Source organism: Canis lupus, chromosome 4 (genome assembly GCF_003254725.2).
Source record: "Canis lupus dingo isolate Sandy chromosome 4, ASM325472v2, whole genome shotgun sequence".
Classification (NCBI taxonomy): Eukaryota; Metazoa; Chordata; class Mammalia; order Carnivora; family Canidae; genus Canis; species Canis lupus.
Genome location: NC_064246.1, coordinates 29,504,538 through 29,530,621, shown reverse-complemented (window position 1 = coordinate 29,530,621; position 26,084 = coordinate 29,504,538). Strand labels below are relative to the sequence as shown.

The 26,084-nt window shown below is 54.2% G+C and overlaps 1 protein-coding gene across 1 annotated transcript in view; it reads left to right on the top strand.

Moving 5' to 3' along the window:
• Positions 1 to 26,084, top strand: part of ZCCHC24 (zinc finger CCHC-type containing 24) — a 60,631-nt gene that overhangs the window by 6,653 nt on the left and 27,894 nt on the right. The window contains exon 2 of the mRNA XM_049109083.1: positions 5,238 to 5,438. Within this exon, the coding sequence (XP_048965040.1) occupies positions 5,238 to 5,438 (201 nt within the window). The remainder of the gene's footprint in view (positions 1 to 5,237; positions 5,439 to 26,084) is intronic.

The window sequence follows — 26,084 nt, the reverse complement described above, 5'->3', positions numbered from 1 at the left end:
GTTGCTGCCTCTGGCTACGGTTCGCCCTGCCACCTTCCGGGACCCCGGAGACAGGAGCAAAGCTGGGCTCTGACCACATCTTTAGTTGAGGTGTGAGTTCGCTTTCCCATCAGCCAACTCCCTGCCCAGCCAACAGGTTGTCTCCTTCTCTCCCTGAGGGCAGCACACATCCACCTGTTCCTGTGTGTGTGTGTGTGTGTGTGTGTGTGTGTGTGTGTGTGTGTGACTCTGGGCTGGAGCCCCAGACAGACCCGAGGGGTACAAGAAGTGCAGATCCCCTTGGAGAAGGGGTGGAGTCATTTGTGAAATGAATGGTTTCTTGTCTTAAAGAGAGGGGTGTGGGTGTGTGGTGTGTGCACATGTGCGCGCGCGTGTCTGTGTGTATGGAGGGGGCGTGGGGCGACTTTTTGGGATAAGAAAGCAGTTGTCCAGCTGATGAAAGAAGAGCTGGGGACTAGGATCAGAGATCCCCGCTGCCTCCCCTGCCTTCAGGGCCATCTCTGGCCTGGGGGGCGGGGGCAGGACGCCGCCTTTGCTCCGGCCACGCGTCCTCGGATGCTCCCCTTCTCGTGGCCTTGCCCACTGCCGTGTCCTTCCCTGCGTGTGTGCTTCCATCTCTGCTGGCTGTCCCTCCTCTCTTCTTGGCCCTGGTCTTCCTCCCCAGGGGAAGCCTCTCTGCACTTGCCCTGACTCCTGTCTACCCCCTGCCTGCTGTGCCCTCTTACTGTCTGGGAGGGGCACAGAGGCAGGGCAGCATGGCAGGCTGAGTCAGCCCTGGAATCTCTGCCTCCACACTCTGGGTCCCTCGCAGAACCCCCAGCCCGAGGGCCCAGACCCCTCACCCGGTCCAGACAAGGTGGGGGCTCATCTTGCCAGGGCCAAGGGGCTTGGCATTTATGAAGTCACAGGCCCCAGGAGGCTGGTCCGCACCTGATGTTTTCCTCTGGCTCTTTACTATAGGAGATGCCAAGCCTTGGAGGCCCTGGGGAGCTGAGATATAACAGGCCGACTGACCTGGGTGCGACTCTCCCCTTAGGCACATGCTGGCTGTTTTACCTTGGGCAAGTTACTCAGCCTCTCTGAGCCTCAGCTTTCAGGTCTATGAAATGGAGCCAATAATGCCCATCCAGATAGTGTTCTTGTAGGTAAAAGAAAACCAAGAAAGGGAAAGGATCCAGTCAAGTCTATGACACAGGCAGGATCAGAATAGATCTCAGCGTCTTCCCCTCTAACTTTCCCTGGCAGTCAAGCCAGAGCCTTGGAGAAGTTCCAGCCATGGGCAGGCGACGGATGCTCTGTCCCCCAGATATTGTACGAGGATCCCACACTTCCTGCTAGCTGCTGGGAGGACGGGGGAGGGAGAGATGGTCTCTTCAGGCTGGTGTTTTGTTCCCAGTGGCTTCCACCCACCCCAGTAGTGGGGCTGCCCTCAACCAGTGCCCAGAGCAGCTTAATCTGCGGTGAGGGTTCCTATTGACTCAGTCCATGGCAACTCAGAGACTCTCCAACCTAAATCTTTAAGATGTTAGGGCGTTCATTACCTTGTCTGTCTCAGGGTCACAGGCCTTTCCCCGCCTGTGATTATCTGCACCCAGGACAGTGGCAGGTGTGAGAGTGACAGGTCTGGGCTCTGGGGGTGATGGAACATCGCAACATCCTTGCCTTTGTCCAGCTTGCGGGGGAAATGAAGAGGCTGCAGAGCTCCTTCAGTCAAGGGCAGCAGCGTCACGGGTGATCCCCACCCAGCCTAGCCCCGATGCACAGGGCTCTGACTGTGACATCCAGGAGGCCCCTGGAGGTGGCAGGGACATCTGAGGCCAGAGGGGCCTCTGGAGCACCTGAGTCTGTGCTTCTCCCACTGCCCCTTGGAGCCAGAGGCCTGGGTCAGAGGAAAGGGTGGATTCGAGGCCACACCACTAGAGTTATAACCAGATTGAAAGCCAGGTCCTGGAGGAGGTTGGATGGACACAGAGGGCATCCTGGGGGTGGGGGCAGCAGGCACAGAACTAGAGGGGGAAAAGCAGGTGCCCCGTGGGACACCAGGAGGAGCAACGTGGCTGTTTGGGAATCAGGAGCAGACTGATGAAGGGCCTCACCCTCCAGCTCTAGGCAGTAGGACTCGGAGCAGGTGGTGCCCGTAGTGACCAAGTGCCCTCTGTGTGGTGGGCTCTGGGGGTGTTTTCAGTAGCTGGTGTCTGGACCTTCAGAAAGCAGGGATCATCAGTTTTGCCCTCCTTCCCTGTTTGCATTGTGTCGCATTTCGCAGATGGGAAGCCCACGAGGCCAGGCCTTCCTCCGCAGCCAGAGGGGGCGCACTGCGTGTCCTGGCCCCTGCTCTGTCCAGTTCCCACAGGCCGTGGAGAGGGCTGAGAGGCAACTTGCCTTTCACCTCTATGGCTGGAGCTCCTCAGGGCTTCGGAGAGGAAACAGCTTGCTGCCCCACCCGCCCCTTTAGCCAGCCGGCAAGTGGGACCTGTGGTCCTCGGGCCTGGCTGCATGCCCTGGTCTGTGCCCTGGGCCTCTCTGGGCCTCAGTTTCTCCATCTGGAACGTGCGAGTGGTTGGGTCAGCTGTTTGCTCCGTCCTTTCATCCTGAATCGGGGCTAGGGGAAGGGAGCTGGGGCGGCCAGGAGGGACAGGCCGGAGCACTCTAGGGAGGGAGAGGTGGTGAAGGGGAGAGCTCTGACCTAGCTTCCCTGACCCGGAGCTGCCTGCACCACAGAAGCTGTGACCCTCCTGGGGTGGGGGGTGCGGGGGTCGGGCTGCCAGGGAGAGGACAGGCCGCTCAGAGGCCTCTGGAGGCCCAGGGATGCCTGAGGGGTCGCCTGTGGGCAGCGCAGTGTGGCCACAAGATGGGGGAGAGGCTGTTCAGGGTGTAATTAATGCGCTTTTTGGCACCCACTAGACTTCCCCTTCCTCTTGACAGTTTGCTGCCAAAACAGTCCCGATTCCTGTGAACTTGCTTAAATCTTATCCAGAAAAAAGAAAAAAAAGAAAAGAAAAGAGAAAGAAAAAAGCAAAAAGAAAGAACGGGGGGGAAAAAATGAAGAGGGTTGTTATTTGTGAAATTGCATTTCCCAGCCATGAGGGTGAGTCACACCATTTGGAGCTTGGAGTTTCTTGTTTGGATGAACTTTTCTCTGGGAGGCTGTCCTCCCTCAGGCCAGTTTGGGTGGGGAGAGGCCTCCAGTCAAGCTAAGGAGAGACCTCGGTGGTTGGAAAGTCCAGGTGCTCCCAAGGCCAGGTAGGGCTGGGCCAGTCTGGACAGACTGCTCCTGGGAGCTTTAAATTGCAGATCCGGGCTGGGGGGTTTGGGGGGGGAGGAGATTGGAGGGAGAGGGGGAGGGTTAGTGTTTCATGGGGAGAGGGTTTCAGTTTGGGACGATGAAAAAGCCCTGGAAACGGGTGGTGGTGATGGTCACACAGTAATGGGAATGTATTTCATGACACAGAACTGGACCCTTAAAAAAAAATAAACTATTAAAATGGTTGATCTTATGTGACGTATTTCTTACCACAATAAAACTGTAGGTTCCAGGCTCTCGGTCCCAGGTGACTGCTTGGGTAGGTCTGAGGTTGGGCCTAGAAAACTGTCTTTGTTAGATGTTTCTCAAGTCATTCGATACAAGTTTGAACATAGCTGCCTCATCTGTAAAATGGGGACAGTGACTCATAGGGGTTGGGACGAGCATCAGCTCTCTTCACGCGTGTGCAGTTTCTAGTACCCGGGACATCGTAAGTGCGCGGTAGATGCGACTGGTGTCATCCAATCCCATTGCCGTTGGACCCCTCCGCACGCCCCCGAGGGTTGGCCAGCATCGGCTCGCACGCCTCCGGGGATGGGGGACCCTCTGCCCGTCGGGGTGGACCACTCTGTCTTGGCCCATCCGTGAGCTGGAGAATCACCCTCACCCTGAATGCAGGCTGGTGTCGGACTTTCCACTGGTGCTGGCTTTCGTGGTAGCACTGGGCAGTGGTAGAGCAGAGATGGTCAGCAGGAGGCCTCGAGTTTTGCGCCCAGACGTCATGGGCTGACTGTGTATGTGGCCTGGGCTGCCCTGGACGTGGTGTCTGTGTCTTTTTTTTTTTTTTTCTTTTTTTCCCCCAGATCCTAGGGTCTAGTCTCCACCTATAGGAGAGGGAACAGAGGCCCAGAGAGGGAAAGGACGGGCCACAGGCCACATAGCAGGGTGTCCAGGCAGTCGGAAGATTGTGGCCCCCAGATGGTGAGGGCTGTGTCCTCTAGGAGGGAATGCCAGACCCCCAGAGAGGGAACAAGTGGGGCGGCCGAGGTGTGTGAAGGGTGCGCTGCTCTCTGCCCCCCTCCCTCCCTGCCCGCACTGGGGAAACGGAAAGGACTGTGCCCGCTCTGAGCCTCCATCTGCCCTACCTTCGTAAGGGACCCAAGGCAACTTCCTCGTGGTGGGGGAGCTCTCTTCCCCTCGTGGCCTGGGGACTTCCAGGAACAAGGCCGCCTCCCCATGAGAGCCAAGGCTCCCCAGGGTCTATAGTTCGCCCCCCGCGTCCTTGAGCACCTGCGCTGGGACCAGAGGATGCCCAGGCCCCATGCCCAGGTTTGTCATCGGCCCTCCTGGAGAAGCTGCCTCCTGACAGCCTTGGCCTTGCACCAGGAAAAGGCGACCATGGCTGTCCCCTGCCAGCCTCCCCACAGGCCCCACCTTTGCTAAATTCCAGTTGGGCCTGGCCGCCCAGAGCCCGTGACTCCTATAAATAGAGGCTGTATGCACCAGGAGGGGGCCTGGGCCGCGTCTGCTTTGAAGCCGGGCAAGACATCTGGTTCCTGTCAACTGGAGGTGGGAGACGTGGGGGAGGTGGGCCACTTCCGCCCGGGCTCCCCCAGGGCAGGCCCCGGCGGCCTGGGGCTCCCCGCACGCGGCGTGCGCAGGCCTCGAGCCACAGGACACCGCGCGGAGCCCCGAGCCTCAGTCTTCTCTCCTGTACAATGGAAACAAGACTCCAAGCCGATGCGCCTCTTTCTTGTAAGATGGGGAAACTGAGTCAGGAGATAACGTGACCTCACCGTAGCCTCCCCCCGGAAACCCTAGAGGTAGCTGACATGGCTCCTGTTTCCCGGATGGGGCCGTGGCCCGGAGAGGGAAGGGGCTCACCCGTGGAGGTGGGGTGTGAACTGAGCGGGCGGGAATTCCCGGGTGTGCTGCGCACGCGTGTGCCCGAGGGCGTTTCCTGGGGGAGCCCTCACGCCTGTGTCCCCCGCAGGCGCTGAGCAGCAGCGTGTACAAGAGCGCCTCGCCCTACGGCTCCCTCAACAACATCGCCGATGGCCTCAGCTCCCTCACCGAGCACTTCTCGGACCTGACCCTCACCTCGGAGACCCGCAAGCCCAGCAAGCGGCCCCCCCCCAACTACCTGTGCCACCTGTGCTTCAACAAAGGACACTACATCAAGGACTGTCCCCAGGTAAGGCAGCCGCCTTCTCTGGGTGGAAGGCGTGTGACGGCCCCCACCCCAGGGCCCCTGCCACGAGCACGTGGCCGCGTGGTCCCCTGGCCTCCACGTCTTTGTCCCTCTGGTATTTCCGAGGCTGGCTGGTGGGGATGGGACGGAGCCCCCGCTTGGGGCTGCGCTGGCTAGTGAGGGGCCCTGGGCGAGGGGCCCCCAGCCCAGGTTCTGGGCCCTCACATCTCCACCAGCTTTCTGCGGGGTGGGTCCTGTTACAGTGGGGCAGGATGGGGGCCAGCGGCCTCCTCGCAGCTCTCCCGAGAGAGACCCCATCTCCTCACACTCACAGGGAAGGAATGCGGGCTCTGGGCCAGGAATCCAATGTGCACCCCCTCCCCCAGACCCCACCTCTCCCTCCTCTGTGGCAGTGCTTGCTCCGTCTCCTGCCTGTGAGGGAGGAGGGGAGAGGGCCTTGCCCCTGACTTTGTGCCCCCAGCGTAGGTCTGGGTGGAGGCCTCAGGCGCCGCAGGCCGGGCATCTCTCTTGGGGTGGGAAGGGGGCCCCGTCTCCCACCCAGTGCTTCGTTCTGATGGGGTGGGGCTCCTGGGGGCAGATCCCCTCACTCAGAGATAACCCCTGACTCTGACAGATGTGGCCTTGGGATCCTGGGGAGAGAGGTTAGGGCTGTTTGAAGTACAGTACAAGATGATCGGGGATTCTTTTTCCTGTTATTTTTTCATATTTTCTGATGTTTTTATAATGTGTATTTTTACTTTTATTTTACGTATGTAATGGAAATGGGATCCTGGAAACTCAGAAAATCCATGTAGTCGTACCCTCCAGATGTTACAAGCCCAGGGTGCGGTTGGGTGGGGCTGGGTGCCTCCGGACCAATGGGAGGCCGAGATGTGCTCGTTGCTCATTGCTCTTCTCAGAGGCTGTGCCATGCTGCAGGTCCTCCTCGCTGCATGAAGTGTGGCCAGGCACAGCTGCATCAGTGTCGCCTGGGAGCTTGTTAGAAATGCAGAATCTTAGGCCCAACCCATGACTGTGTTTTAGTAAAAGTCCCAGTGATTTGAGTATACCAGTGATCTCAGCCTCCCCCCACCCTCGGTCAAGAGAAGCCCGCCCCCGCCCCTGAGTGCGGGAGCTGGCCCGCTGGAGGCCGTCCTCCAGACCCACACCCCAGTGGGCCACGTCTGCCTTCGGTGTACGATGTAAGCCAGGGGCCCTTGGCATCCGGAGATCTCAGCACAGAGAAAGGCCCCAGCCCCCAGGGGTTCTCTGAGTGGGATGAGTACCAAACAGGCAGCTAAGGATCTGGTTGGTCCTCAAGGATGTGCCCCTGGCCCACCCAGACAGCAGCCCCTTGTGCCATCCCTGGCTGAGCCCCCACGAGGGGACTCTCAGTCACCTACCATACCTTGGAAACGTCCCTTGTCATCTCCTGCCTGTCGCCTGTGCTCACAACTACCCAGTGTGTCGGGTCTCCTGCTAGCCTCTTGTTAACGTGCTGCTTTGTGGGAGTCAGGTACTCGCACAGGCCCATTGAGCCAGTCCGGGGAGGAGCTGGAATTTTAACCCTGGCCGGCAGGTGACACTCAGACACCCGCAGTGGCTCTGGGGGTTCCGAGGAGGTGTACCCATGCCTAGTGGGCAGCCTGGGAAAGCCTCCAGGAAAAGGAGGGCTTGAGTGGGCTTGGCAGGTTGCTGGAAGAAGGGTGGCCAATCTCCAGAGGCGAAGGAGGATGAGGCAGAGGAGGAGGGGTGGTGAGGGTGAGTGTGTGAGTGTGCACGTCTGGTCAACCCTCTCTCCAGAATGGGTCAGAGCTCTTTTAAATGTGGGGGCAGAGGGTCCCTGACCTCAGTGCCTCTCAATTTCCACCATGGTGCAAACCTCAGTTCTTCCTTTATATGGATTCCATAGCGGGTTCACTTGTGCCGAGCTCTTCACTCTGCTGCAGAAGGAGCACCAGCCCGTTTACAGGTGAAGACACAGAGTCTCAGAGAGCTGAGTGCTGGCGAGAGGGAGGAATGTCTGTGACCCAGGCTTGGGACCTCAGTGCCCTTTGCATTCTTGATCATCCATACCAGTCCAGGCTGAGACACCCATGGCCGGTGGGGCCTCAGTTTACCTCTGAAGCTGGTAGAGGCCCTCTTCCAGCTCCACTGCAAACCTGATTCTATCAGAGACTCCTGTGGGCCCAAGGGCTACCCTCCAACTTTCATGAGGGTTTCATCATCTGTAAAACTAACACATAGAATTTATTGTGAAGATTCAAAGAAGTAATGCATGGAAAGTGCTTAGCACGGTGTCTGGCATACAGTAAGCACTCAATAAATGTTGGCTAGCATTATTTTTTTTTTCTCCCTTGGGTAACAATGGAGAGTGTGCCTATTTGGTGAGGTACTAGGCATTTTGGCAGGCTGGAACGTAATTAGATGTTCCCCACCCCTCACCTGACCCCGAGCTCCAGGGGCAGGTGCTGGCCTAGATTCATCTCTGTACCCTGCATGCTGGCTCAAGATACGGCACACAGCAGGTGCTCGGTATAAAGTCTTCCGGAATGAAGGAATGGACAGACAGGGCTTTTATAAGCCATGGAAACCTCTGTTTCAAATGAAATATGAGCTCAACATATATGATAGTTAAAAGTGGAGAGGGAGGGACGCCTGGGTGGCTCAGCAGTTGAGCATCTGCCTCTGGCTCAGGGCGTGATCCTGGACTCTCGGGATCTAGTCCCACATCGGGCTTCCCGCGTGGAGCCTGCTTCTCCTCCCACTGCCTATGTCTCTCTGCCTCTGTCTGTGTCTCTCATGAATAACTAAATAAAATCTTTTTTTTTTTTAAATAAAATCTTTATTAAAAAAAAAAGTGGAGAGGGAATGCTTGTTTTGGTAACACCTTTAGTGAGATATAATTCACAGAACACGTGATTGACCCATTTGAAGTGTGTAAGTCAGTGATTTTCGGTATATTCTCAGAGCCACTCAACCATTACCTCAATCAACCATAGAACATTTTATTTAGTTAAGTAATCTCTACACCCAGTGTAGATGCTTGAACTCATGACCCCAAGATCAGGAGTCACATGCTTTACCAACTCGGCCAACCAATTGGTGCCCCAATTGTAGAACATTTTTATCACCTCAGAGAGAAACCTCATACTCTAGCTATCACCACCCCCTGGCTCCCCAACCCCTAGCAACCAATAATCTACTTTCTATCTCTATAGATTTGCCTATTCTGGACATCTCGTATAGACAGAACCATATAACATGTGGTCTTTTGTCCCTGGATTCTTTTATTTAGCATATTGCTTTCAAGGTTCATCCATGTACATAGTAGCATTTAATCGGTTCCATGATTTGGGAAGTGTTCCATCCTGTTCTATGTCCTGGAAGAGTTTGTGAAGAATTAATATTAATTCTTCTTTGAATATTTGGTAGAATTCACCCACGAGGCCATCTGAACTTGGGCTTCCTTTTGTGAGGTAGATTTCTAAAATTATGAATTCAGTCTCTTTTTGTGTTAGAGATCTATTTGGATTTTCCATTTCTTCTTGAGTCAGTTTCTGTCGTTTGTGTATTTGTAGAATTTGTCTGTTTCATCTAAATTGTCAAATTTATTGGCATGCCGTTGTTCCTAATATTCTCTTATAATCTTTGTCATTTCAGTAAGGTTGGTTATAATGCCCCCCTCCTTTATTTCTGATTCTTGTAATTTGAGTCTTCACTCTTCTTTTTCGTGGTCAGTCTAGCTAACGGTTTGTCAGTTATATTGAACTTTTCAAAGAACCAACTTTTGGTTTAGTTGATCTCTTGCACCCGTTTTTGGTTCTCCATTACGTTACTTTCCACTCTAATCTTTTAAAAAAAATTGTGGTAAAACATGTGCAACATGAAGTTTACCATTTCAACTATTCTTACGTGTACAATGTAGTGGCATTAAGTACAGTTGACTCTTGAGCTACATTGGTTTGAACTATGTGGGTCCACTTGTGCACAGATTTTTTTTTCAGTACAATAACTATTTTCTCTTCTTTATGATTTTCAAAATAACATTCTCCCTTTTCTAGCAAACTTTATTATATAGAGCATAGAATACATGTAATATACAAAATATGGGTTACTTGACTATTTTTGTTATGGGTAAGGGTATATTAGTAGTTAAGTTTTGGGGGAGTCAAGAGTTATACACACAGATTTTTGACTGCTCTTGGTGGGGGTTGGTACCTCAACCCCCATATGGTTCAAGAGCCAACTGTACATTCACATTGCTGGGCAACCATCACCACCATCCATCCATGAAACTCTCTTTATTTTGTGAAACTCTGTACCCATTAGGCAATAACCCCCTCTCTTTCCCTTCCCTAGCACCTGGCAACTACCATTCTACTTCCTGTTGCTATGAATTTCACTCCTCTAGGGACCTCATATAAGTGGAATCACACAGGATTTGTTGTTTTGTGGTGGCTTATCTCACTTGACATGTCCTCAAGGTTCATTCATGTTGTAACAAGTTTCAATTTTTCCTTTCTTTTTTTTAAGGCTGAATAATATTCCAGAGAGTGTGTGTATGTGTGAGTGTGTGTAGACCACATGTTGTTTATCTTTGTCCATCAGTGGACAACTGGATTGCTTCTACCTTCTTGGTGTTGTGAATACTGCTGTTAGGAACATGCGTGTGCAGATAACTCTTTCTTCCAGTTCTTCATTCTCATCTTTTATTATTTACTTCCTTCAGCTTGTTTTAGGTTTAGGTTTGTTTGCCGTTTTTCATCCAGTTTCTTGAGATGGAAAGTTAGGGCACTGATTTTACAACTTTCTTCTAGAGGTATAAACTTTCCTCTGAGCTGCATCCCATAATTCTGTATGTTGTATCTTCCTTTTTCATTCATCAGAGTATTTTCTGATTTCCCTGATGACTTCTTCTGTGACCCACTGGTTATTGAGGAGTGTGTTGTTTAATATACACAATTTTGCGAGTTTCCCAAATATCTTTTTTTTTTAAAGATTTTATTATTTATTCATGAGAGACACACACAGAGAGAGGCCGAGACAGAGGCAGAGGGAGAAGCACGCTTCCAACAGGGAGCCTGATCCCAGGACTCTGGGATCATGATCTGAGCCGAAGGCAGATACTCAACAACTGAGTTGCCCAGGCATCCCTCCCAAATATCTTTTTTTTTTAATTACTTTTTTTTCAAATATCTTTTAAAAATGATTTCTCCTTGGGGTGCCTGGGTGGCTCAGTCAGTTAAGTATCTGCCTTCGGCTCAGGTCATGATCTCAGGGTCCTGGGATCAAGCCCCACATCAGGCTCGCTGCTTGTTCACTGGGGAGTCTGCTTCTCTCTCTCCCTCTGCCACTTCCCCTGCTCATGTGTGTGCTCTCTCTCTGTCAAATAAATAAGTCAAATCTTTTTTTTTTTTTTTTTTAATGAGTTCTCCCTTTATTCCATTGTGGTCAGCGAACACACTTTGTATTATTTTGGTGCTTCTAAATTTGTTGTGGTTTGTTTCATAGCATTTGGGCTCTCATCGAGAATGGTTCATGGGCACTTGAGAAGAGTGAATTATGCTGTTGGTGGTTGGAGTGTTCCATAGGGTCTGTTAGGTCTAGTTGGCATACGGTGTGGTTCATGTCTTCTGTGCCCTTGGTAATATCCTGCCCTGTTCTCGTAACCATTACCATAAGTGTGGGAGTGTTGAAATCTCTATTACTGTTCAATTAACTATTTCTTTACTTCAATTCTCCCAGTTTTTGCTGCATGTATTTTGGCGCTCCTTTGTTAGCTACATCTATGTTTATACTTGTTGTATTTTCTGGTGACTTGATCCTTTTATTGTTCTAAAGTGTCCCTGTTTATCTCTAATAACAGTTTTTGTTTTAAAGTCTAATTTGTCTGACATTAGTGTAGCCAGCTTCCTTGTGGTTACTATGTACGTAAGAAATCTTTATCTTTTTACTTTCAATCTGTTCATATCTTTAGATCGAAATTGTGTTTCCTCTAGACAGCATATAGTTGGATCTTGGTTTGCCTTTTATTCACTCTGACAATCCCTGCCTTTTGCTTGGATTGTTTGATCCATTCATAGTATTGATAATGCTATTGTTAATGCTCTTCTGGTATATGTGATTATTGATATAGTTGGATTTAGGTCTGCTGTTTTACAAATTATTCATGTCTCTTTTGTTCCCCTGTTTGTCCTGCACTGATTTCTTTTTCATTGAGGGATACTTTTCTAATGTGACATTTTGATTTCTTTAATGATGTTTTTTATTTATTTATTTTTTTATTTTTTAAGCTACTAGTAGCTGCTCTGGGACTTGTTTTACATATCTTAACATATAAGATCTACTTCAAATTTATACTAACTTAATTCCAGTGAGATATAGAAATGTGACTCCTTTATAGCTTGATTCTCTTTTCCTGATTTTTGTGGCATTATTGTTAGACATGTTACATCTATGTATGTTGCAAATTCAACAATACTTGTTATAATCATTACTTTATAAAATTTTATGTGTCTCAGAGAAGCTGGAAGAAGAAAAGAGAGCAATCTACATCATTGCTTTTTGCATTTTAGCCCTCTTGTTTCCAGTTTCTAGCTCTCTTCATTTGTTCCCATGAACTCAAGTTACCACCTGGAGTCATTTCCTTAGCCCAAGACAGATAGGCTTCCACTTGACTCCTCTGTGCTATTATTGGTAAATGTCTTACATTTCCAAATGTTATAGGACAGGCAGTACAGTTATATACATGTTGTTTTATCCATTTTCTTTTCTTTTTTCTTTCTTTATATTTTAAAAGATTTTATTTGGGGCAGCCCCGGTGGCGCAGCGGTTTGGTGCCACCTGCAGCCTGGGGTGTGATCCTGGAGACCTGGGATTAAGTCCCACGTCGGGCTCCCTGCATGGAGCCTGCTTCTCCCTCTGCCTGTGTCTCTGCCTCTCTCTCTGTGTCTATGAATAAATAAATAAAATCTTAAAAAAAATAAATAAAAGATTTTATTTATTTATAAATAAATAAGCAGGGAGCCCAATGCCAGTATCGATCCCAGGATCCCGGGATCATGACCTAAGCTAAAGGCAGACATTTCACTGACTGAGCCACCCAAGTGCCCCCCATTTGCTTTTTAAATCACAGAAGAAAGAACAAACCCATGATTTTATGCTGTCTTTTATAATTACATAACCTCCTTATCAGAGCTTCTTGTATCTTCCTGTGTATTTGCATTACACCTGGGTTCACTTGCTTTCAGCCTGAACAACTTCCTTTAGTAATTCTTGAAAGGTTGGTGTGCCAGCAATGAATCCTGTGTTTTTGTTTATCTGGGGATGTCTTTATCTCACTTTGATTTCTTAAAGATAGCTTTGCAAGGTATAGAATTCTTGGCTGATAGTTTTTTTCCCCCTCCCTTGTGCACACTGAATGTTACCCTACTGCCCTCTGGCCTTCATAACTTCTGATGAGAAGTCAGTTGTTAATATTATTGGAATTCCATTGGGAATGCTGTATTATTTTTCTCTTGCTGTTTTCAACATTTTCTCCTTGTTGTGACTTTTAGCAGTTTTACTACCACACGTCTATTTGTGGATCTCTTTGTGTCTCTCCTACTTGGACTCTGTTGAGCTGCTGGGATGTGTTGACTAAGGTTTTTCATTGGATTTGGGAGTTTTCAGCCATTATTTCTTCAAATGTTTTTTTCTACTCCTTTCTCCCCTCTCCTTTTATGGAATGATTTTTGAGTGGTCTAAGTGCTTTTAAAATCTTAAATGGTCTAGGCTGGAAGCAGAATGTGTGGAACCCTAGGCAGCTCTGCCTAGGGCCTAAAGCTACTGTGAGGCTCTGGGCTCTGAGTGAGGTCACAGTGAAAGTGTGGTTAAAGCATTCACTGCTGATAGCCTGGGTGGTGGTGCACAGGAACCAGGAGATACTTTGTGGCCCCCTGTGCAGTCAAGAAAGCCAAGATGGGTTGGGGCTGCCAGCTTTAGTGGCAACAAAAATCCCAACTGGCTATGAGAGAGGCATGATTGCTATCTGTTAGGCCCACCTGCAGGGTTGCCCGTGCACTTCGTGTTGGCTTCTACACCTCAGCATGGCGGGCTGTGAAGACCTGAGTAGCAGCATTTTGCTCTGAGCCAGCTGCACTTGAGCCTGCACGGGTGTGAGTGGTGGTGGTGGGGGTTTGGCTCGGTGCCACTTCTGTGCTCAGGAGAGAGCAGGGCCCAGGACACACTACAGAGTGCAGGAGACTGGTACTCTGTTAACTGATGTTTTTCCAACCTTAAGGGTGGAGAGAGGTGTCCAGAGTTCAGCCATCGGAATGATGGGGCTTCTCGTAACTCCTGGGGGCAGTGCAAGGGGGATTGGGTACTACAGGAAGACTGGGATCCCCCTGAAGCAGATGCAGAAGGTGCTGGAAACCAATTACCAATGATGCTGAAGGGCAGCCCCTCTTTGTGGGGTGAGGCTGTGCTGGGCCAGGGTCCATCTCCAGCCAGTGTCAGCACTGGCTCTAGAAAGTCCAGGAGTTAAGAACATCTATGATTCAGTTCTTGAAAAATCTGCCTCTGTGGCTATTTCCACACCTTGCCAGGCCTTCAGCTCCAGGGTAATAATAATATTAACAACAATGATACCGGGATGCCTGGGAGGCTCAGCAGTTGAGCATCTGCCTTTGGCCCAGGGTGTGATCCTGGGTTCCTGGGATTGAGTCCTGCATTGGGCTCCCTGCAGGGAGCCTGCTTTTCCCTCTGCCCGTGTCTCTGCCTCTCTCTGTGTCTCTTATGAATAAATAAATAAAATCTTAAAAAAAAAAAAAACCAACAGTGATACTAGTCTGTACGTGCTGAGTTGACCACTGAGCTAGGTGTGAAATATGCATTAACTCATTTAGTTTTCTGAAAAGCTCTATCAGGTCAATTCCCAGATCATAAAACTGAAGCCCAGAGAAGTGAAGTGACTTGCCTAGGATCATGTAACTAGAAAAAAGCAAAGATGGAATTAAAATGTAGGTTTTCCTCATTCTAAAGCCCATGCTTTTTATTTATTTTATTTATTTTTTTAGAGTGGGGAGGGGCAGAAGGAAAGGGAGAGAGAATCTCAAGCAGACTCCTTGCTGAGCATGGAGCCTGACTTGGGGCTTGATCACACGGCCCTGAGATTAAGAACTGAGCTGAAATCAAGAGTCAGATGCTCAACTGGCTGAGCCACCCAGGCCCCCCACAGAGCCCATGTTTTGTTAATTAGATTCTCTGATCTGCCCTAGCATCCAGGCTTTGATCTTCACTGTCCTTCTCAGAAAGTCAGGGTTCTTTCTTTATTCATTCATTTAAAAAATGTTTTTAAGATTTTATTTAAATTCAAGTTAGTTCACATATAGTATATTATTAGTTTTAAGAAAATCAGGGTTCTTTAAAAAGATGGGTTATTGGAAATGAAGAGGGACAAGGACCATATGAGTGGAGTCTGTAGCAGACCTGGCCTGGCCAGGTTGTTGTGTCTGGAAGACTGCACCACTGGCCTGGCCCAGGGGTGTCTGCGGCCCCCAGTGCAGTCAAGAAGGCTGGGGCGGTTGGGCTGTCAACTCTGGCGGCAGCAAAAATCCCAGCTGGCTATGAGAGAGGCATGGTTGCTATCTGCTGGGCCCACCTGCAGGGTTACCTGGGCACCTCCTCTTGGCTTCTGCACCCCCATGTGGTGGGCTGTGATGACCGAGTGGCAGCATTTTGCTCTGAGCCAGCTGCACTTGAGCCTGCATGGGTGTGGGTGTTGGTGGTGGGGGCTTGGTTTGGTGCCACCTCTGTGCCCAGGACACATGATCTGTCCAGGACAGAGCTGAGCCCAGGACATGCTACAATCGCCCAGGTCTTTCTGAGCTCCTACTATGTGCCAGGCCGGTGCTAGATAAGGCCCTGTCCCTGACCTCGGTGGGATGGGCAGAAACACTGCTGGCTGTTCAGGGTGACCAGTGCTACAGTTGAGGCTTGCAGGGAAGGACCAGCTCAGTCTGGGACTTTGTGTGAAGCCTCCCAGAGGAGGAGTCTAGAACTGGGGTGGGGAAGGCTTCCAAGCAAGTGTGTAAATAACGGGGGTTTGCTTTCCGGGAAGCTCGAGCCCTTGGCTGTGGCTGGCGCACTGGGTGCCTGTGGGGAGGAGAGGGAGGTGTGGCCACAGCAGGTGGTGAAGGGCCTGCGTGCCAAGCTGCACAAACTTGGACTTTATCTGGAGGGCAGGGGGAAGCCATCCAAGGGTTTAGGTGACATGCTCCGATTGGCATTTTGAAAGCTCACACTGGTGGCAGGTTGGAGGCCAGGCTAGAGGAGGCAAGACAGCAAATAAAACCAGTCCAGTAACATGGACGGATGATAAGGCCAGATATTAGGCAAGGAGGGGTGAGCAAAGGTTGGAGGTGAGAGGACAAATTCCAGACACTATAAGAAAGTACTACCTACCCATGGGGCATGGTGACCACTCTGGGCCACCCTTCCTCATCTCCAGAATGTATCTGTGGTTTGGGGTCAGCGCAGGACTCCCCATCCTGATGGCCCACTCCGCATCTCTGTCTGGAGGAGGCCAGGGCGTGGATGAGGGGGGGACGTCCAGGACCCAGCGTCCTTGCCCTCAGCCCTCTGTCCCCCCTTCCTGGCGGTCAGGCCCAGCCGCACTCAGCCTGGCAGCCTCCATCAAACCCTGAGCTGGGAGCAGAAATCCTCCAGGCTCTCAGGCTCCAGCAGTCCCAGGACGTTCTCTGTGGTGGTGGTGGGGAGGCTGCTTATGTCTTTGAGGGAGGTCTGAGGAGTGTCATCACCTGTGCGTCCGGTGTCCAGTGAAGGACCGGGCACTGTGAGGGGGCCAGGGAGGGCCTGAGCCCAGGGGAGCTGCCGTTCCTGAGTCAGCATGCCCAGGGCTGCTAATGAAATCCAGATGTCAGACAGAAAACAATCATCGCCCCCACCCATCTGGCAGCTCGGGTTACTTGGAGATTGCAAAAGAAGAAGAAAAATAGAGTGGGGAGAGAATCGATCCTAGAACAGCTGAAACCTTAGAGGCGCGACGTAAATAGTTTTGGGGTCTTGCTCAGGCGAGGGACAAGAGGCCAGGGGAGAGCAGAGGCTGGCCCAGGCCTCCCTGCTCCCTGACCCCGATCTCGGCAGCCCCTGGACCCCAGCCCTTGGACGGCTCCCAGGCCAGAGCAGGCTGGGCCCCGGGGGGCTGTGAAGGAGGCAGGGAGGGCTGTGGCCACCAGCGCCTGTCCGACCCCTACCTGGAGTTTCCAGCACCCCCCATGCCAGCCCTGACCTGGGGTTCCTCCAGGAGCCAGAGGGACTGGAGCCTGGGGAGGGGACGGGCGGAGAGGGACTGAGGGCCCGCAGGATTTTCCCTGCAGGAGCCTGGGCTCAGGACCATTGATTCGTTCAGAGCCATCAGTGTGCTGGTGGGGAAACCGAGGCTTTCTCACAGCACCGGGCTAGGACTACATGTTACAGGATATCAGTAGAGTAAGGAAGGAAGAAAGGAGGGGAGAAGAAGGGAGGGAGGGAGGAAAGGCAAACAGCGTCATTATGGGACTCCAGCGAGGAAGGGCTGGCCCGGGACTGGTGGCCTGTGTGTGTATAAGGTAGTTTTGCAGGGGTTGCTCCGGGCCCAGGGGCTGGCCTCGGGGCCCAGGAGCTTGGGCCGTGGTGTTCCCCTGCTTGGCACAGGACTGGAAATGTCTCAAGCGCTCAGGGAATGTTAGCCGGGATGGGTGTTGACGGGGTGGGGGTGCGGGGGACGGTGTCAGGGCCTCCCGATTGGCATAGGTGCCGGTGCCGGTGCTGGAGAAGGACCCCAGGCCCGGTGCCGCAGCCTCTTCTGAGACTCCTTCCTCGGGGCGTGGTAGTTCTGAGCACAGACCCTGACGCCGGCCCTCCGGGGTGCGACCCACCCCCCCCCCCGCCCCGGAATGTCCCAGCTTCGTGTCTCTGGGCCTCAGTTTCTTCCTATGTAAGACAAAGATGATGGGCTGTTGGGAGGCTAATGAGTTATTTTATCTGTAGGGCTTAACAGAGAGCCCGGTACCTCATACACACGCGAAGTGTCAGCTGCTGTGATTGCCTGAATGACCGTCACCACCGTTAGGCTTCAGGCTGTTTGAGGACACCCCAGAGGTCTGAGAAGTGCTGCAGGGCTGTGGGCTTATCAAAGGGGCCCGGCCCTCCCATCCCACCCTGGTGCCCCAGAGGGGGCTGCCTCTGGGATGGGCCCTAGAGGGGCCGAGGGACGGTCACAGCCTTGGGATGAGGGCTGGGACAGGTTCTTAGGACTTTGGGTCACCTGGGTTTGTTTAACGGGCAGGAAGTCAGGGACTGGGTCCCGGGGGCTCCATTTTGCCCAAGTGGGTGCTCCAGGAGGAGGACTCTGGGGCATGGCTGGAGGATGCCCTGTGCCCCTGTGGGCTGTCCGCTCTGGCCCTGGCACAGGCCAGTGGGAGCAGCTGCGGGGGGTGGGGATGGAGGGGCAGGTGCAGGGCGTGGGGGCTCCCTGGGCAGCCGCTTGCGCATCCTTCCTGCGGTCCGGGCCTGGCAGGAAAGAGTCCTAGAGGGCCAGTTTCACATCCTCAGCTGCCAGTTCTCCTTTTAAGTGGACCACAGATGGTGACTCGGAGCCCCCGGCAATGAAGTTGGCCTTACCTTCTCGATCTCTGCCCCTGGGCCCTGAGGGACACAGATGTTGGCAGAACTGGGGGGCCAGGACCCATCCCCGGTCCTTGAACCGCCTGCAAGCTCTAGTGGATGGAGGGCTGAAGCCAAGCCGTTGCATCCTTGGGCTGAATAGCTCCCCAGTGTCACTTCCTCCAGGGAGCCTTCTCTGATCTCTCCTGTTCCCCAAGCCCCAAAGGGACTGTTTTCCTCTGAACACCTGAAGGACCCCATTCACTCACTCATTAATTCCTCACTTGCCCATGGCCTCCCGTGTGCCAGGCCCCTGGCCTCCCCCTCCCAGACAGTGGTGCTCCTCTGGGAAGAGCTTAGAACCATGGAAGGTTCTGACGGCGTCATCCCTTCGCCCCCTTGACCTCACTGAGGACGGGCTGGTGCAGGGTAGTGGAATCTCACAGAGCTGGGCTCAGTCCGCACGGTACCCCTATCCCAGCTGCGCGTCCTGGTACCCGTCGCACCGCATCACCCGGGGAATCTGTAAAATGGGCTCACCCGCCTTGGAGGGTGTTGGTGGGACATGTGTGGGCCATGCAACTGCTACAGAGCTTGGCATCGCACAGCGTTGGGTGAATGGCAGCACTTGTTAGTCCTGCACGGTGCATTGCTGGGCCTCCCCAGCCTTGTCTGTCAGTTTGTAAAGAGCCTGGCTTCACAGGGTTGGCGTGAGACACAATCTGGGACGCAACGGGCACGGAATCTTCCTCTTTCCTTTGCCTGGCTCCACCCCTGCCCGGCCTTAACCACACACACAGGTGCACAGTGCACCTGCACGTACACATGCACACCTGGGACTCTCAGCCTCTGCCTTGGCTCATGCCACCCCACCTCCTGCCCTGCCCTTCCCTCATCTCTTCCCTCTACGCCCTTTCAGAGCCCCGCTGGACCCCTCTCCCTCAGGCATCTTCCCAAGCCGTCCTAGCCTGAACCATCTCCTCTCTGAACCCCACTTCTCATAACCAGCACCCCAGCCCAGGCCTTCCACGGCTTCTCACCTGCAGTGCCTCCCCATCTAGTCCCCAGAGGACAGACAGGGCCCCTCCTGCTGTGGGCTCTGCTGTGCCCCAGTCCTGGAACGTGGCCCCCAGTGAGGCCCCCAGTGTAGTTCTCACCATTTGAGTTCTGAGCCTTCCCACACCCCAGGACTCCGCCTGTGCGGTGCCCGTAATCCTCTCTCATTCAGCCCAAATGCGTCCTCTCCTGTGGAGCATCCTCTGTACCGCTCCGTGCCCCCTGCCTTGCTGCTTCCCTGCCCTGCTGAGCCCTCCTAGCCCTGCTGATGCTCACACCACCCTCTCTCCTACTTCCTGGGGGCCTGGCTGCAGAGGGGGCACACATGGGCTTTGGGGGCAGAAGACCCAAGCTCTTGTCCTGGTCCTGCTTCTCAGTCAGCCATTCAGCTTTGGCCAAGCCTGTCCTGCCCGTGAGCCCCCACACTGCCTACGCCTCTGAAGAGGGGTCAGCCAGGAAGCCCGTGTTGGGACCTGTGTGAGATCCAGAGGTGGTGAGGCAGGCAAATGTGCTTTGAAAACTATAAAGTTGTGCCATGTGCCCCACCACCCGGCCAGCAGCCAAGTGCAGCTCGCAGAATGTTTGCCTGAATGACTAGAGGGTATGTGGGCTTCTGGGGTGGCGGCGGGGGAGGGTGTCAGCCTGGGGGCTGCCCTGGTGCCTGCCCTCTTCTGTGCCTGGGTCTTGGAGATATATTTGTGGTGGCAGCAGCGTCCCTCCCTACCTCATCTGGGTTGGCGCCCAGGGACAAGCCTGTGTGGGGCCCTCCTGCCTCCCATGGTTTTGTCTATGGAAGGGGGTGGCCCGGCCTCTGGGTTTGGGGACTGGATACCACTGACCTGGCCTGCCTTTGAAAGCTGGACTCTCCCCCCACCATGTTGAAGGTTGTGCTGCAGGGAAATCAGAGGGGGGATGGAGAAGGGCGGGGGACAGGAGACCTGAGCCCTCCCTCCCGCCTGGCTTACAGAGCCCCTCCATCCCTGGCTGATGGGATTCTCGCTCTAGCCTGGGGTCTTTCTGCAGTCTGCCTACCTTCTCTCTCTTCATCCCTCCCCCCACTTCCTTTCTTCCTTCTTTTGTTTCATAACAGCAGCACAGAGAGGTTAAGTAACTTGTGTCACAGCTGGTGAGGATCAGGCCAGGTCGGCCCCATTCCAGGGCCCAGCCTTTCCCACTGCCCCTGTCTGCCCACAAGAATGATCCGTCCACTAGGACACAGGGTGCACCTGCTGTGCTCTGACAGACAGAGATCTGGCTGTGGGAGAAGGAGCTCCCCAGTCCTTGCCCCAGGCTTTCCTCGCTGCCTTGCATCCCGGCGCTTCCCTGGCCCTGGCTGTGGAGGGAGGCTTTGTGTGGGAGCCCTCAGGTTGGGTGACGGTGAGGAGGGGGATGTGTTTCCAAGGTGGTGAGCATGATGACAAGGACTAAAAGCTGACAGAAGCCAAGCCCCTCTGCCCCTTGCTGGGGGGAGCATGAAGCTCAGCCGGGGGTCCCCTCCTCCCATAGGCCTTTGGGACTCTCCCCATTCATCAGTGACTCCCTCCTTTGTGCTCCCAGAGTCCTCACACAACAGGCTTAGTATTTTGTGTTCTGATTATAATCTGGGGGCAAGTGGGCCCAGGAAGTCCTGGTACACAGTGGGTGCTCAGCCAATGTGAGCTACTTCTCCGCTTCAACACCGGGCACCTGTGTCTGCACCTGCTGTGAGCTGGGGCCATCACATGGGGGGGGGGCAACTAAGCACTGTGGCTGCACGTGTGGGGAGCATTCACTATGTCCAGGTGCTGCTCTAAGCACTTTGCACGTGTTGTTGGCTCATCCGCTTCCTGCCATAGCCTTCTAGGCTGGAGATCTCTCTTCTCTATTGTGCAGGGAGGGTAAATGACTTGTCCAGGGTCACACAGCACAGAGGCAGTTCCAGGCAGTCTTGCTTCAGAGGCTGAGCTGGCATAAATTTATGATAAAGGAAGGAAGAAATGAATAAGACTCAGTTGGAATGTGGGGAAGGCAGGGAGCTACCGTAGGCTGAGCACCCTCCGTGTGCCAGGGACCGTGCTGAGTCCTTGCACATCATCAGCGTCCTCAGAGACATCAAGGAATTCCCCTAGGGTCACACGGGAGCCAAGAACATAGCTGGGATTTGAGCCCAAGGAGCATGGCTCTGCAGCTCAGCCCACCGGGAGCTGGATCAGTAGCCAGTATGGTTCAGCAAGAGGCCCAAGGGCAGAGGACCTGGCTTCGACCCCCAGGCCCACACAGTTGCATGGTAGGCAGGACGGGGGGCGTTGCTGGGTGAGGCCGCTCATTGCTAAGGTGTGTGGTTCTCACCAACCACAGGAGGAGGATTTTGGAGGAGGGAGCACAGCCAGGTGCATGACCTTGAACAAGCCCCTGGCCCTTGCTCTACCTCAGTTTCCCCTTCTGTGCTGCAATATGCATCCCATCTGCTCTTCAGAGCCTACAGGGCTAGTACGCACTGCAAGCCAAGCTGAGCTTATCATTAGGAATAAAGATATTTTATTCATGAGCATCTACAGGCTTGCTTCTCAAAGTGTGGTCCATGGACCAGCAGCAGCATCACCAGGAACTTGCTAGAAATGCAGAACCTTGGGCCCTTCCCCCAGACTTGCTGAATCGGAACTGGCATTGTCACGATCTTCTGGGTGACTATTGGGCACGGTACCGTTCCATCTAAGGAATACCTGGGCTCCCACTTCCCCATTTCAGAGGCTGCCTCTTGGGCCCCCTGTCCATAGCCCGATAGGGATTCTTGGGTGGAAATCCCCATCTCATTTTAGGAAACACGCTGGCCCAGTGGGGCTCGTGCCTCTGATGCAAACACATCAGGCTCAGTGGGAATGGGTGGAGGCTCTGACAGCCCCTGTGGCTTTGGCAGCCCCTGATAAGGCCACCCCTCATTTCTTTGGAAGTGCAGCCCCCATGTGAGTCAGCAAGGCTGGCCAGACCTGCAACAAGGGGCAGGGAAGGCAGCGTCCTCAGCTGGGGTGCAGAAGGGCCGGGGATTTCCTTTGAGCAAGGGAAGGGCATCTGTGCCCAGAGAGTCTCCGTCGTCATGCAGAAGGGCGAGGGGCTGCAACAGTGGCTGGAAGGGCTCGGTTGGACTTAAGAAGGAACATACTGACTGTGAATGAGCCAGCAAAGGATGTTGAGGGCTCCCATCCCCTTAGATGCGTGGCCGGGCTGCCAGAGGTCGAGGGGCAGAGCTGGGAGGGATTTCCAGAGCTTCTCTGTCCAGCTTTTCTGCCTTAAGACCGTGTTGACATAGGCTGGGAGATTTGTCTAAGGCCACAGAGCAGGCTAGTGACAGCGAGGACACCTGACTACCCCTGCCTGGGGCGTTTCCTCATTACAGGCCTCTCTGGAGGCTGAGGATTGACTTCAGTGACCTTTGTTCGCAGTGTCCCTCCAGCCACCCTTTGAGACAGTGTGGGGGGCTTTGAGCGTGCAGGTGGCTTGTGAGGCAGGCAGCCTCCAGGTATCTGTCTCTGTCCCGGCCCATTTGGTCCCCAGGACCGCTGGGAACACCCCCGGAGCAGGGGGGCTGTGAGGTAGACCTGGTGAGTTGGGAACAGGGCTCTCGCAGACAAAAGGGTCCAGGTGGAGGAAGCAGGTGAAGGCCAAGGGGCTTGTCCTTGGTATAGGGACCACTGCTGCGTGTCCTTGGACCGGTTATGTGTCGTCTGCTCTCCTATCTGCGGCCTGGAAGAGAGGTGGGCCAGATGCGTGATTCTCCACTGGAGCGTCACATGAGGATACCTTGAGAATTGTTTAAAAATGTGCTGCTGGAAATTCTGATTCCGTACATCTGGGGTAGGCCTGCCCATGGCATTTTCTCAGCTCCCCAGGTGGCTCTGGTGTGTAGGTTATAGCAAAAGCACCTTTGCCCAGGTGTGAGGTGGGTGGTGGGGGGAGGGCTCAGGCAGGTGCCAGGCAAGGGCCTCTGCAGGTGAACAAACCGTCGTCTTCCTTCCGGGGTCCTGGGAATGCAGGATGGCAAGGTTCCATGAAACTCGGAAAGGAACATTCCAGGGGTCCCCCCTCTAACAGTGTGTGATGCTCAATCCCAGATTTCTTAGATCACCTGACGACAAAGCGTTACTGTTCTGTGGACGTAGGCTTCCAGGTGGATGATTCTGACACCTGGTTGTTCTGAATCGTACGATCGGAAGAGTCTGGGGTCCTAGAAGTGATCATTCCGTATCTGAACTGTGCGATTCTGCACGCATCCATGCTTTCCTGTGTTTCAACCTGCGGTTATTATTGTCCTTTAAAATGAAGATCCCCCACCCCCCGCCGCATCTCTGATTCTAATACGTTATTAGACTGACTTTCAACGATCCTAAGAATCCAAGCTATTATGGTGCTAACATTTAAAAAAAATTCTAAATTCAGCAACTCTGTGATCTGTCATTTCATCCAGGCAGTTGGCCGCCAGGGCCGAGAGCCTGGCCTTTGTCTTCCCAAGACAAGGTGGTGATTGTGCGAGCTTGGACTCGTGCCCCCTCCCCTGCTTGGCCTGGACGGCCTCTCTTGGGGAAAAGAGTGGGGGTGGGGAGAGCAGAGACCCCACAGAGCTCTCTGTGCTCCGGCTCTGGCTCTGTGGGTAGAGGAGCGGCAGGCAGGGCGAGCACGGGGGCGTGTCTGACCACACAGCGGAAGGGCAGTGGGCTACGCGTGTAGCAGCATCTCTTGCTCGCCTCGTGCATTGGCCCCATCCCAAAACCGAGCTGTCATTTCCCAGAGTGTCAGCGGTGGCTCAGACAACAGAGTCTATCCCATTCAAAGCACCCAAACACACGTGTGCACACACCCTGATTCCAGATGGGAAAACAGAGGCCCAGAAGGAGGAGGTGACTTGTCCAGTAGAGCTGGTGCCCGGGCCCTGGACTTCTCTAAGGGTCCAGCCACTGCCAGGCACCTTCCAGCCGGTCCTTCTTAGGTCTTGCTTTCTGCACAGAACCATGCACCTTCTATAGGACCAAGCCACCTCTTGGGCCGCTCTGAGGTGATGGGGACCAGCCCAGCAATTCAGGATTACACGTGTATGGCCTGTCGCGTGGCGGTTTTCACCAGGCCTAGGAGTGGCTCTCCCTGCCCTATGTGAGCTCCCCTGACCATTTCCCGCCTGCCAGACCACACGGCCTTCCGTGACACAGCCCCAGGACCGGTGCTGGCCTGCGCCGGGGCACGTCAGGCTCGGAGACCAGGAGGCAGAGGCTGGGTGGGCAGCAGTGGGGCGTGGGGTGGGCGTACTCACTGTGTCACCTCGAGAAAGTCCCTCCTCCTCTCTGGGCCTTTCCACACTGGAGACCGGTGGATCCTCACTGAGAATTTTTTTTGCGGGGGAGGGGGCGCAGTTAGAGGATTCTACACAGGAAACCCTGACAGGCTGGGACGGGGCGGAGGCCAGCCTCCTCCACGGCCAGCTCCACACACGCGGTGCCGAGCCTGGCTCGGCCCGTTCCTCGTGTTTGCTGAAGGAGACTGGGACTGGGCTTATTTATATTCACTGGTGGGGGCAGGGTAATTTGGGATTTCAGACACTTTCCTGGGTTTGCTACAAGATTGGCAAGATAGGGAAGAAAGAGCACAGAGGCTGTGGGCATCTGAGCTTTGAGGCAGGTGTCCCTGTCACGATGGTGTGCCCTGCTCGTTACTGGGTCCCGACTCTGTGCCAAGCACTTTGCATCCGTAAGCTCATTAAATCTTCTGGGCTCCCCACCCGAAATGTGTCATTCTTCCCTCCTGGAGCGACGGGAAACCGAGGCTCAGAGAAGTTCAGCTCCTTCCCCACCCGCTTCCAGCCAGTCACGGCAGAGGCAGGACGCAGGGGTCGGAGCCACACGGCCAGCGCCCTCTTGTACTTCGGGCCTGGCTGGCTCATGAGCTTAGACAGTGGCCACCTCCTCACGCCACCAGGGAGCAGAAAGCTGTTTTCCAGAACAGGGAAGGCGTGGTTGCCATTTACCTTCCCTTAGGGTGGTGCTCTCTGCTTTCCGTGCCGTCGTGTCATTTGGAGAATCCCAGAGCGGCCTGTGGCTGCACCTACTCCTCAACCCACCGAAGCTTCCGGAGATGCATATACAGCAGGGGGCCCTGTGCAGCCCCACGCTCGGCGCCCCCGCATGGAGCTCCGAGTGTGCACGCTGGCATGTTCACCCCTTGCCGATATGCTCGTGCACACACTTGCACGGGGTCTCACGCTCCTGCCAAGCCCCGGGAGCTGCGAGCTTGGGTCCTGGAGCAGCTCTAAGGGCCGCTGCTGCCCTCTTGACCATTTGCTTCTCTGCCGGCTGACTTAACTTGGAGCTGGCAGGTCGTCTTAAGGTGTGTGCCCTTGGGACATTGTGTGCAAGTCGGTCTCCGTGGGGGTTGCACATGCGCATCTGCAGACTTGTGGCCGCGCAGCGCCCAGCTCGGTGCACAGCCTCAATGCCCCTTGGTGGGTCGAGCTTTGCCACAGGCCTTCCACGTGCCAGGATCTCCTGGGTGGTTCCTTCCGCTCCTGCCATTCTGGCCTTTGTGGCTGCCGGGGGGTAAGAGGGGGGTAGGACAGGGGGTCCAGGAGTGGTGAGGAGCGCATGCAGGTGAGCTCCAGGGCCCGGGATGCTGGGCTTCTGGGGGACTGGCCTTGGGTCCCTGTCCCGAGTCACTGCCCTGCTGCCGTCCCAGGCGTGCCCTCCTGGTGACAGGGCCGGAGTCAGGTTGACCGCCCTGTCCTGAGGCATGGAGGCTCCCTGGGCTCGAGAGGCCGTCTCAGGGAGCATGGCGGGGTCCTGGCCGCGGGACACAGCCCCTGTTGGAAGTGGCCGCCGTCCTCCCTCCCCCTCTGTTTGCTTCAGACGGTCCCCAGCACCAGACCCGGTCTGGGAGTCTGCGCCCCATCCTGCCCCTCACAGGCTGCCACGATCATCACCTGCT